Source organism: Pseudorasbora parva, chromosome 3, assembly GCF_024679245.1.
Source record: "Pseudorasbora parva isolate DD20220531a chromosome 3, ASM2467924v1, whole genome shotgun sequence".
Lineage (NCBI taxonomy): Eukaryota > Metazoa > Chordata > Actinopteri > Cypriniformes > Gobionidae > Pseudorasbora > Pseudorasbora parva.
Genome location: NC_090174.1, coordinates 11,328,940 through 11,341,674, shown reverse-complemented (window position 1 = coordinate 11,341,674; position 12,735 = coordinate 11,328,940). Strand labels below are relative to the sequence as shown.

At 36.1% G+C, this 12,735-nt stretch overlaps 1 protein-coding gene across 2 annotated transcripts in view; it reads left to right on the top strand.

Moving 5' to 3' along the window:
• Positions 1-11,885, top strand: part of rabep1 (rabaptin, RAB GTPase binding effector protein 1) — a 45,214-nt gene extending 33,329 nt beyond the window's left edge. For both annotated transcript variants that reach the window (XM_067437797.1, XM_067437796.1), the window contains 4 exons: positions 5,820-5,875; positions 6,597-6,695; positions 6,979-7,095; positions 9,297-11,885. In XM_067437797.1, the coding sequence (XP_067293898.1) occupies positions 5,820-5,875; positions 6,597-6,695; positions 6,979-7,095; positions 9,297-9,398 (374 nt within the window). In that variant the 3' untranslated portion in view covers positions 9,399-11,885. The remainder of the gene's footprint in view (positions 1-5,819; positions 5,876-6,596; positions 6,696-6,978; positions 7,096-9,296) is intronic.
• Positions 11,886-12,735: the final 850 nt, after the last annotated feature.

Below are 12,735 nucleotides of genomic sequence, written 5' to 3'. Positions count from 1 at the left end.
TTGAGGAAAAACCTCTTCTATTCCAGCATGACTGTTCCAGCAACTCCACCCCATCGATCACCTTTGGGATGAACTGTAATGCAGATTGCGAACCAGGCAGTCTCGTTCAACATCCGTTCTTGACCTCACAAATGCTCTTCTGGATGAATGGCCATCCCAGAAGAGCTGTTTTAGCTGCTAAGCAGGGAGTAGGAGTAGACTTCATACTAATGTCTAATGTATTTATAATGAGATGCCATTACAGTCCCTGTTGGTGTAATGATCAGGTGTCCCAATACTTTTGTCCATATAGTGTGTGTGTGTGTGTGTGCGTGTGTGTATATGTATGTTTTTGTGAAATATGAGGACACAAATGTGTATAATGACATGGGTATGACACGGGTATTACAAGGAGAGGGTGAAATATGAGGACATTGGCCATGTCCCCATTTTTTCAAAATGCTTATAAATCATACAGGATGATTTTTTTTATAACGTAAAAATGCAGAATGTTTCCTGTGATGGGTAGGTTTAGGGGCAGGGGCAGTGTAAAAGGGGATAGAAAATACGGTTTGTACGGTATAAAAACCGTTACGCCTATGCAATGTCCCCACTAAGGGTGTGCGATTTATATCGTCTGCGATAATATTGTAATTGTTGTTTTAACGATGTGTGATCTGACAATATCGAGTAATATCCCTCACACACACCCAGAGTACACTACGTGATGTAGTCTTGAAGATTAGACTAGTGCCAGCGCACGCTTTCACTGCGTGAGTCTATTTATATCATAAATGTGATATTTATTGTATACAAGTTTACTAAACAAGAATTTCATATTAACTAACTTGCATTGTAGACACCATATTGCCCATGTTTATTTTATTTGTCCAACGAGAATAGTTCAAACCAAAGTCACAGCACTGTAATCGCGTCTCTGAGCAACACGCAGTGTTTCCTTACTGAATGAATCCGCTTTCTGAACGAATCAGTTGAATCAATGATTCGGTGACTAAGATAGATTAAGATCGTCAAATGATTTATTCCTGAATGAATCAGTTGTTTGAATGAATCACTCATTAACAGTGACTTGCTGCAGTCTACTGGTAGCCTGACAAGCCAGACCCACATCAAGATGTTTGGTCTGGAAACTCACCATTGACAGGGCTCAATCCGAGGGGCGGGATAAACGGTTGTCTTTCAAACTCCCTCTGCACGCGATAGGATAGCACTACACCAACCAGAGCAACGAAGGTGAAACAGAGCTTGTTGATAGATTAAACATTCACCGTATCCGGTCAGCAAAACTCCAAACACATCTTCCCTTTTTAAGAATGACTTCAGTGCCGTTCTTTTCTCAGAGAAAAGCTTAACTCCAAGTCTTCCAGAATCGCAGTCAAAGCTGATTCAAAAGACCGACGTTCACCAGTTTCTGTTTACTAGACAACAGAAGCACGCAAACGCAACTCGGCCGTCGTCATTATGGCCCCGCCCGCCGACTCTATACATGATGTGATTGGCCCGTCCAGATTGTGACGAATACAGCTCAGAAGGGTATTGAGAGTTCCTAGACGACACTTGCGGGCAGATTAAATTTGCTGCCGCTAGGGTGCGTCTAGATTTTTAGGCTTGTCTACTGGCGGTTTTAAAGTATCTTTTCATGTTTTAAATAATTTCAAATATTATATTATTCAAGTATTCAAATTTATGTGTTTAAAACATTAAAACATTATTTATGTAAAATTGCAGGCTATTTGTCACCTCTAAGCTCATTAAATAGTCTGTGTGAATGCCACTTCTGTGTTAGAAAATGCTCATAAAAGGAAAACAATAAATTTAAATGTTTTGGAAAAAAATGTTTCTGTCACTGCTGTGAACTGACCACCACACAGAATATGAAGAATATCAAAAACTTCAGGAGTCAGCTGATCACCAGCACCAAGATACCAGCACTAACACGCTCAGCAAAATATTGCCTAATTATCATTATTGAGAAAATCCCAGAAAATATTGAGTTATAATTTTTTTTGTCCAAATCACACACCCCTGGTCCCCACATTTCACAAAAACAATTGTGTGCATGTGTGTATGTGTGTTTGTGTGTAATATAATTTTACGTTTTGAATTTCAAACCAAAATAAGTACATTATGAAATATACAACTAACATGACATTAAATAACTCATACAATAATGCAAGATTGTTCATACCGCCCACTCTTAACTTGAATGGCTTACATTTTAGGTTAGGAAAAATGTAACTAAATCCAACTTCTCTTTGTTACTCCTTCATTCTTTTGGTTAGCTTCAGGGTAATGAAACTCCTTCAATCAGAGGAATGTACTCTCATTTATCTACTTATCTACTTCATGTTTTTCATTTCAATACTGTCTTTTTCTCCTCCACTTCTCCCTGCATTGGTGACTTGTGTTCAGACATCCTGGAAGGTATGATACTTTACCTGACTGTATGTTTTTCTAGGTCGTGTCTGTCTTTAGTGGCTCCATCGATGCCATCCTAACACACCCTAAACCCATCAGCACTGTGTTTGTGTGCTCAATCACGCCATTTTACACTACACAGCTAAATGAAGTAGAACACTGTACTAATACTATAACTTCATGTGACCTTGGGTTGGTTTCTGCATTTGGAAGAGGAATGAAACTTGGTGCTTCTCCAAATGTGCATAAGTAAATAGAAATGTGTCTCCTCACACTATTCTATGTGCATTTGAGATGTTATCTGCATACTCATGTCAATTTTTCTGTTGTGGAACCTACTCTAAAACTCTTGTCAAGTTTCAATTTAAAGCAGTTTATTTATGGTCAAGTTAGACTTTTGGAAAAAAGAAGTAGGTAATTGCATTGAGGCAGTTTATGGGCTAAGTTGTTTGCAACATACAGTGTCCTCCAAAAGTTTGAGGTTGGTCTTTTTTTTTTTTTAAGTACTCTTATGCAGATCAAGTCTTTACTATTTTAATGTATTTATTAATCAAATAATATTGTGAGATATTACAATTTAAAATAACCTTTTAAATTTGTATATATTTAAAATGTCATTTTTTTATTCACATGATTGCAAAGCTACATTTTCAGTCTGCAGTGTCACATGATTCTTCAGAAATCTTTCTAATATGCTGATTTGCTCAGTGCTCAAGAAACATTCGAGTGGCATTTTTTCCCAAGATTAAAAGTTTTGCTTTTGTTTAGAATAATCACCCCAATAAATCACCGAAACTTTGGAGCAGTAGCGTTTTACTTCCATGTGACACATTTCCAAGTTAAACAGGTTATGATTGGATGCAAATGTGTCCATCAGAATAAGAACATGTGCTTTACTTGGTTTAATTTTTTTAATATTTTTTTATTTTGATTAAGCAGTACAGAATATTGAATATTTTAATTAGGGTTATAAAATACGCTAAATACAACTGAAAACCACCTTTATTTAGATGCAGTAGGCATACGACCGTATCAAATTTTCAAATAACAATAATTGATTAAGCTTTTTTCACTGTATTGGATTAAGGTATCAAAAATTGTTGTCCTCCTAACAGGTTTAATTATTTATTTTTTCATATAGCAAAAAGAACATTTAAATACAATAAAAAAATACACACATATGTATAAATTGGATAAATGTTTCAAACAGTTTAATGTGAAAACGAACACTTTACAGCGATGCCCATTAGTTAATCCGTTAACTAACATTAATATAGTATAACAACTTCTGTGACAAATGTAGATATTGTTCTTTGTTAATGTTACTTAATTAAAATACATGTTAGTTCAGGTCCAATTAATATTAACAGATACAACATTTGATTTTAATGATGTATTAATAAATCTTGAAATTAATATTTGATTAACAACTAACAATAAAAATCCTTCTAAAACATTTATGTTCACTAATAAATTACGGTAACTAAAGTTAAAGGGGTACTTCAGCGCTGGGAAGATGAATCTGTATTTAAACTGGGTCATCAATGTAGTTAAAATGTGAAATTACACATTTTAAAATTAAAAAATGCCTTCTAGACTGAGAAAAAACCGAAATATATTTTTGTCTCATGGGGATGAAGGACTACATTTCCCAGAATGCTTCGCTGCCCTATGAGGCCATTACCAAAGCCACCTACTGGATTACTGTGACTGAGTTAGAGAAGACACTACAATTAAAAACTGAACGTGTCTGTTCAATATAATGAGTGAGTCACCGCACGAGTATCACAGCACTGAGCACTAACTGCAGGAGTCAGATAAATGAGCTGAGCTCTCGTGATGAGAGCTGAGGTAATCGCGACTACACTCACGGCATACATTCACAACGCGAGTTGTTTGGCGCATTTCAGTTCATGCCTTTGCAAACTTAACTTTCATAGAAATTAAGCATTGCGTTTAAATGAGTGCCTGAGGCTGCGAGCTGAGCTCTGAGTGTGATCTCCATCCCCCAGGCGCGAGTTGAAAACATGCGGAAAAATGGCTCCCTCTGCTGGCTGTAGTCCTTTGGCCAAACATTCCTCCTATGATGCAAATATCGTCAATTTGCATCAGAGGAGGAATTTTTCCAGAAATAAAATGCATAAATCTCTTGTCTCAGGGGGATATGAGGGGGGATAGCACAATCATTTGAATATCTCCAGGGTTTCTACTGATACAAAGCCATATGCTAATCGCTGAAGTAACCCTTTAACATCAGAACATTTTCAAACAATATCTAGGCTAGTGCATGTTTTAGTCCAGCTTAAAATGTAAAAATGTTTAAGTATTCATCGTTGTGATAAACACCATAGCAAATACTCACATCTGAATGGGTGTTTGAGCCATATAAGTACTGTTCAGAAACAGAAAGTAGCACAGCTGCTTCTTTTACCGGAATTACACGTTTGCTCGCGGCTGCATTTCTACTGTCAGGGTGTGAATTTCATTTTTATTCAGCCCACCTCCCTCACTCCATGCTTTTCATCCGTGTTGTTGTTTGCATTGACACAGCATACAGGCAGTGTTGTACATTTTAACCGGTTGATGCAAACATATTCTTAAAATCAACTCTAAAAATCTAAATAATTCATAATAAGAAATTGGTCACAGCATTTTGAAGTGCCCACAATAACAATATTGTACAGGTTCATTATCGTGATATATTGTTTTTATCATATATTGGCACATCTAGAAGACATGGTAACGAATGACAGTATTTTACTAAATATTTGCTACAAGAAAAAGCAGCGCAGCAATTTCCTATACAAAGATGTGATTAACAAATAGTTGTTGTTTTTTTTAATTACAAGTTCAATTCAGCAGAACGAAAGAGCGTGAGGACATTTTGGAGAGTGTGTTCAATTATTACCTCAGCTGGAAAGCTTTACACAGTTAGTTTTAAAAACATGGACTGTAGTGCTTTGTTATTTGTTAAAGTACTTGAAAATTCTACATTGTTTTGAAATGGTACCTCAGCTGTTTATGCTGAGAAAATGTAGCATTGGCACTCTTTTAGTTAGTCACTCCCCAGCACTGTTCAGTGCAACCTTATGACTGCTTGTGACACAATGCAGAATGCAGATACAGTATGCCAAGCTTGAGATGTAGTATTTGTAAAGTCATGCTCAATTCATTGTCAAGTCACAGTTTTTCAATTTTCATTCAGGCTCAGGCAGAACTAACACACAGATCTTTGAGCATATAATTCCTCTTGTTACTGAGGAAAATGTTCGCGGTGTACTTGTGCTCTTGTCATAGGAGAACTGGCCATGCATTGACTACATGTGTCTGACTAATGCAAAACACAGCAATGGCATGTGACCATGTTTCTTCTCTGTTGTTGTCTGTCTTCCACCTTATAGCATCTTTTTCCAGCTTGAAAACGGAACTGGAACGAGTGAAGAGTGAGAAGGAACAGGTAGGGCAGAAGGTCAAGTACTGAAAAATGTAGTATTGGCTCCCTTTTAGTTAGCTACTATTGCAGTAATTCCAAATATCTATATCCCAAAAATATATTATTTATAGTATAGTATAGTAAAGTAACTAGAATTTGGGGGCCAGTGTTATTTTTTAGTTTTAATAATAGTTTGAATTGGCTGTTAATTTTTATAGTTTTAGTTTTCATTTAAAAATATATATATATTTATTTTTTTGTAGTTCCATTTTGTGCTTTTGTCTTTTTTGATTATTAATATTATTTTAAATGTTGCTGTTTAGGGTCCATGTATTTTTCTGTTTTATTTGTAGCCATTTTTACTTTTTATTTATTTCCCGTTTTAGTTTTCCCAATTTTAGTGCTTAAGTTTGCAACTTATCTCAGTTTATTGCAAGGCAACATTCCTAATTTTCCTTTTACATTTTTTTTAACTAATAGTTGTATCTTATTTTATTTCAGTTTAAACAGAAAATGTAAACAGAATTGCTTTTAATAGTTTTAGTTAACAATGATAACTCTATTGGGGGTGAGGGGGTTTGTCATTTCTCAAGTTAAATGCAACAATAAGTAATTTCTCCATTTTGTTTATCTACAATTGTATGCATACATTTTCTTTAAGCAAAATGAAATATGACCTAAAGATTGTTGTGATTTGTTGTGTTGCCTCTCTACTTGTTGACCGATCTGTTGATCTTTACAACAGCTGGAGAGCAGCTTGGCGGAGAAGAGACAGATGCTGGAGAACGTCCAAGGCCTGAAGAACAGTCTGGAGGAACAGTTGAAAGACGCCCTCGGCAGCAAGGTCTGAATTCTTATTTGACCACTGCTCTCTGGCTTAACATTAGACGTCTACATGCTGAGCTTTGAGTTATGTTTCTCATAAGAACTCATTGCAAAGTTCATAGTCAACTCAGCACTTCCAGTGCATGTGATGATCAGTTGATCAGATAAGCAGGATTCTCAGAAAGACCATGCAAACAACAGGATTTGCATCGAACAATAGGCATATATATAAGCATTATATAAGCATGATTTATAAAGTAAACTGAAAGTCGAAGTAAACTTGAAAAAATTGTGTGTCTTAGAGTGCTTTGGAGACTCAGGTGTTTGAAGAGAAAGACAAAGCACAGAGACTTCAGACTGAGCTGGACGTCAGCGAGCAGGTCCAGAGAGATTTTGTCAAGCTGTCCCAGACCCTTCAGGTAAACACATTTCACTAGAACATGAAGCACAACACTTCTACATAGAATGTTAAGACCGTTCTGGGAGGTGATAGCTGCTTTGGCCAGAACAACCGAGAATTGAGCCAAAAAAAAAGAAAAAATTGGATGCAGGAATTTATTCTGTAAATGTTTCCTTCATAGTTTATTTATGTACTACATGCTGTCTTACTAAATAAAAAACTTTTTTTTAAAGAGTAAAGGTAACCACAGCTGTTTTCGTTCAGTCGCTTCAGTGTTTATCTAAGCGCAGGCTCCAGACTGTAGCCAAATATTATATACTAGTGTCTATGAATATTAAACTGCAAAATACTATTTAAATATTAATCCTGCATGTTCTGCGTCGCTGTGTGAATGAATGGTGTAGATGCGCAACTCTCACATGTGCACGTACGCGTGACACTCGCTGTCTTTTTAGCCTCTGTCGTGTCACTATATAGGCATGAACGCATAAACTGTCACTTCATGAGCATTTACCGTTTCAGTTGAGAAAACTATTGTCATATTATAAACACACAGATACTCAAAGGTCTTCACAGCAACCGTCAAAACAAAAGGTTGGTTTAACTTGAAGAAATATATTGGGTACAGTTGTACAGTATGCCCTCATGGCCTGATGGAGTTTTGGTTCCTTGCCACTGTCGCCTTTGCTTGCTCAGTTGGGGACACTAAAATGTCGATCTAAATTTCAACTAAATATCCAAATAAGATGAATTACTAAATTAACTGTATGACCGCTGTATGATAAATTGAAATGTGCTGATGACATGGGTAATGGGTTGTTTTCTCCAGAACGACTGTACAGCCAAATCAAATTTTGTTTCAATATTTTCCTATTTTAACACTGTGAAGCTGCTTTGAAACAATCATCATAGCTAAATCTACTGTCAAGTACAAGTCAAGTCTTTTACTATGTCTTTATGTAATATTAAAGGTACCCTAAAAGGAAAAATTTAATTAACCATGGCATAGTTGAATTACAAGAGTTCAGCACATAGACATCACATACAGTTAGTCTCAAGCACCATTATTTCCTCCTTCATATGTAAATCTTGTTTGTGAAAAACACCACAGAAAAACAGGTGATTTTCAGGCGAGCGTCAACTGTGACGCAATCACTGGGGATCATTAACATGTACGCCCCCAACATTTGTATATGGCAGCGCATGCGTCACGTGAGGATAGCAAAAATGGCAGATCATGGAAATAGATGTTATGTTCCAGGCTGTGCAGGGGACGTGGGGACTTTTCATACCCTTCCCACTGAACAAAACTGTCAATAGGCATGTTTATCTATAACCAGATACCGCAACAATTTAATTAAAAGTTGTTCGTTTGCTTGGCCCATTTTACCACGGACAGTTTTTCTAACCTGGACAATAGCAGGCTTCACTCACCATCTGATACCGGAGAAGTGGCAATTCAAACTATATCCCCGCGAGCAGTAAGTAGTGATAAATACATGTTTAAATAATACATTATTAAATAGTTGTATTACTATCTATCTATTTGTCCAATTCACAAGTTGTTTATTAATTTATTATATTTTTAGTTTTAACTGCGCTTCACTAGACATGAATTAAACAGTTTTTAATGTCTGTTCATTTGCCAATTTGAAACGTGATTCATCTTTAAAAGTTTGGAGTCAGTAAAATATTTGTGACGTTTTTCTTATTCATCAAGGAATGAGAATAAAGACATTTATAATGTTACAAAAGATTTCTGTTTCTAATAAACTTTTTTTTTTTTGTACTTTTATTCACCAAAGAATCCTGAAAGAAATGGAGTGTAGTTTCCATAAAAATATAAAGCAGCATTGTTTTCAGAATTAATAATAAGAAGCAAATCGTCATATTAGAATGATTTCTGAAGGATCATGTGACGCTGGAGATAGGAGTAATGATGCTGAAAATTCAGGTTTGCATCACAGGATTACATTACATTCGAATATTTGACAGTATTACTGGTTTCCCTGTATTTCTGATCAAATAAATGAGCAAATGAGTCATCTTTCAAACACATTGAACAAAAAAACTCCCAAACTTTTAACTGTATTGTACATTATTTTTTAATCAGAAAAAAAAAATGATACAAAAAGTGTTTGGAAAGGCAGTTTGTGTAATTGTGAGCGCTGTAGTTATGCCAAGTGCAGCTGCGGATACAATGCTTTTGTTCTCCTGCAGGTGCAGATGGAGCGTATTCGGCAAGCGGACTCCTTAGAGCGGATCCGTGCCATCCTCAACGACACCAACCTTACAGACATCAGCCAGCTTCCCGAGACATGATGTCACTTCCTCCTCACGACTTCCTCCTTCCTCCACATGCACTCTTATACACACTCCACCTGTACCTCAAGATCTTCGGCCCGACTCAAGTGAGGAAGACTTGAGCTTGCAGGTCTTGGAGAAACACTACTGATACTGACCTACTACTGCTATCTGTCCAGCTTATACATGCGTTCACAAGAGCACAGAAAGACTCCCGACTCTGTTCGGGTGAAGGGTTCGCCACGAGGAAATGCCCATCTTTCAATGAACGCATCTTTTGTTCCTCATTCAGTTCAGGAAATGAGAAAATGGATGTGACACTCCCATTCCCAGACCCTACCAAAGTTCCCATCTCTTCCGTCTTTTCCCCTCTCCCTTCCTCGTCTTTCCGTCTGCTGAATTAGCAGCAGCGATCTATGAAGGAAACAGACGCTCCTGAAGTGTGTTGTACATACTTGTATACAGATTACGTGTGTATATTGCATTAGTTAAGTTAATACACAAGACTTTGATTCCAGTCGCCTACGTTTTCTCATCCACCGATCATTTCACTGGCTGTGTCGTATCGTTTACCCTCAACGCCCATCTTAGGAGATCCCCTAAAATCTTTTCTTTTACTTCCTAACAATTGGACAACTTTTGCTTAATGCTACTTTTTTCAGACTGATGTTTTTGCTTATTTTTCCATATTTCTTTCTTTCTGACGGATATTGCAGACACATGATATTTAGTTTACATTTGGTCATATTTTTGATTTTCGATTGATTTGCGTCAGTTATAAGGCAACAGCACCGTTTCAGAAGGTGGGTACCCATCATCCTGCTGTCTGTGTATTAATCAAAGCACACTATGCTAATGATGTACTGTCACAGTGATGCCGTATGCGGCTAAGTGGCTTCTTAAACCGAATCCTGTGTTTTGTGTACCAAATTAAGGGGTACAATAATATATGTATGTCTTGCGGGCAGCGTAAATAGAATTTCATATAGAACCAAAGTTGATCATGTTGACCTTAAAAACTCAAAGCAGCGTATTTGGATAGTTTAAATCAAATTGAAAAGACATGGAAAAGGGCTAATGTTTTTTTAATCATTTTCTTGCTGCCGTTTGTTTTTTTTAACAATGGATACGAGACGATGCAACTCAACTACTGGAAACAATGGTATGTGATTTTTATATCCAGTTCATTTAAATGGCAAAAATTCATGAACAAAATTACAGGACTGAAAGTGCTCAACATGATTTCAACATGGTCTTTAAAAAGAAAATAATAATAATTAATTGAATTGTATTTTAGTTCAGGCTGTAGAATTAAATGATTAGTTCACCCAAAGATGAAAATACTGTCATTCATGAATTACTCACCCTCATGTCATACCAAATCTGTGAGACATTTGTTCATCTTCAGAAAACAAAGAGATATTTTTAATGAAATCTGAGTGCTTTCTTTCCCTTCAATGACAGCTACACAAGCACTTTCAAGGCCCAGAAAATATGTAAAGCCATGTGACTTCAGTAGTTTAACCTCCGTTTTATAGCTTCGCGCAAGATTGCGCAACAAAATAAATACGGCTGTCGCGTCAATACGCATGCGCCGTGGTGGTGCTCTCGTGAACGAAAGTCTTGCGGGTTTGAGGTGAGTAATTAATGAAAGAGTTTTCATTTTTCAACTAACCCTTTAACCAAGTATGTTAATCAAAATGTGCATTGCTTGAAAACAAACATTGGCTCAAATATTGCAAGTCAAAAGGCCTGTAACGTTACCTGCATGGTAAACATTGTCTGCTAATTTTGTAATCAAAGGAGAGAGTATCAGTGATATTTGGAAAAACAAATTCAGTCACAGGTTTCCATTTATGAAAACGTGCATCTTTTTAAATCGATAAATACAATGAATTGAAAGCTTCCTAAGCACATCCCACCACTTTAGCAACTCCCATCTGATGAGTAACGTTACACAGGACTTACCAACGCTACTTTAGTATGACCAGTGCTGCTGTTGTGATGTGTGTACGTGGACTGATGATGAAGATGAAGCTGTTCTGTGTGAATATGTGCATTATATTAAGACCATGTGTGTTGTGGTGGTGTTCTTTTAATTACCTGTCAGTTATAACGCTCACACTTCCTGTGCCGTCTTCACATTCAAACACACATCAAGTTGCTACTTTTCACTAGAACAGAAATGTAGTTTTGACATCGGAAAATTTTAGGAACTACATTTTTTCTTTAGAAGACACTGTTGGAACTCTAATAAAAAATATAAGACTAGGAAACTACCAATTTTGTTAAAATGTTTTTTTTTTCAGTCAGTATAATTTATAATTCATGACAGTCACTTCTGCTGGTTCTGTGATGAGTTAATTGTTAAGATTCATTCACATTAACAGTTATGGTTCTGTTTTTTGCATGCTGTGTTGCAAATACAGAAGCCCTTGCAAATTTATATACTGTACTGTGTACATATCCCTGTATATATCTATATAATAAAACAAATTGAAACAATTTTATGTGGATTTCAAGTCAGTAGATTTCATGAGGTTAGCAAGGATCATATTAATCTCATGTCAACATGTTTAAAGGGATAGTTCACTTTAAAATGAAAATTCTGCCATCTTTTACTCACCCTCAAGCTGTTTCAAACCTGTATGTATTTCTTTCTTCAGCTGTACACAAGGGATGGTATTTTGAAGAATGTCAATAACCAAGCAGTTAACTGGAGCCATTGACTAACATAGTATTTTTTACAAGGTCAATGGCTCTAGTTAACTGTTTGGTTACTGACATTCTTCAAAATACCATCCCTTGTGTACAGCTGAAGTAAGAAATTCATACAGGTTTGAAACAGTTTGAGGGTGAGTAAAGGATGGCAGAATTTCATTTTAAAGTGAACGATCCCTTTAAGACTCATACTTTGGTAAATCATAATTGACAAATGAGGGGAAAAAAGTCAAGTGATGTCGATGTTGGCAGACATAATACGGAACAAAGTGGAAGTTATGGAACAAAAACAGTTATGACCAGTCAGAATTATGAGATGAGTCAATTAGAAGTCAAAATTGGCTCAATTACGATTTGCCTCATAGCTAATTTTATCTAAATTTTGATAATTGTATTAGCTATGATTTTTATTTTTTTATCAATGACTTTCCATAAATTTGATTTGCCAAATTCAAGTTTGTCAGAAATATGATTCACCAAACCTTTTTTTTTTTTTTTTTGCTGTGGTGTAAATGGGCTTACAACACCTTGCCTTATGCACTTCCATTATAAATTAAATTCTTGTAAATGCCCAATATTTTCTTGTTGCAAACTAAAGGAGCAGTCAATGCAGATACTAACGATAGACATGTAC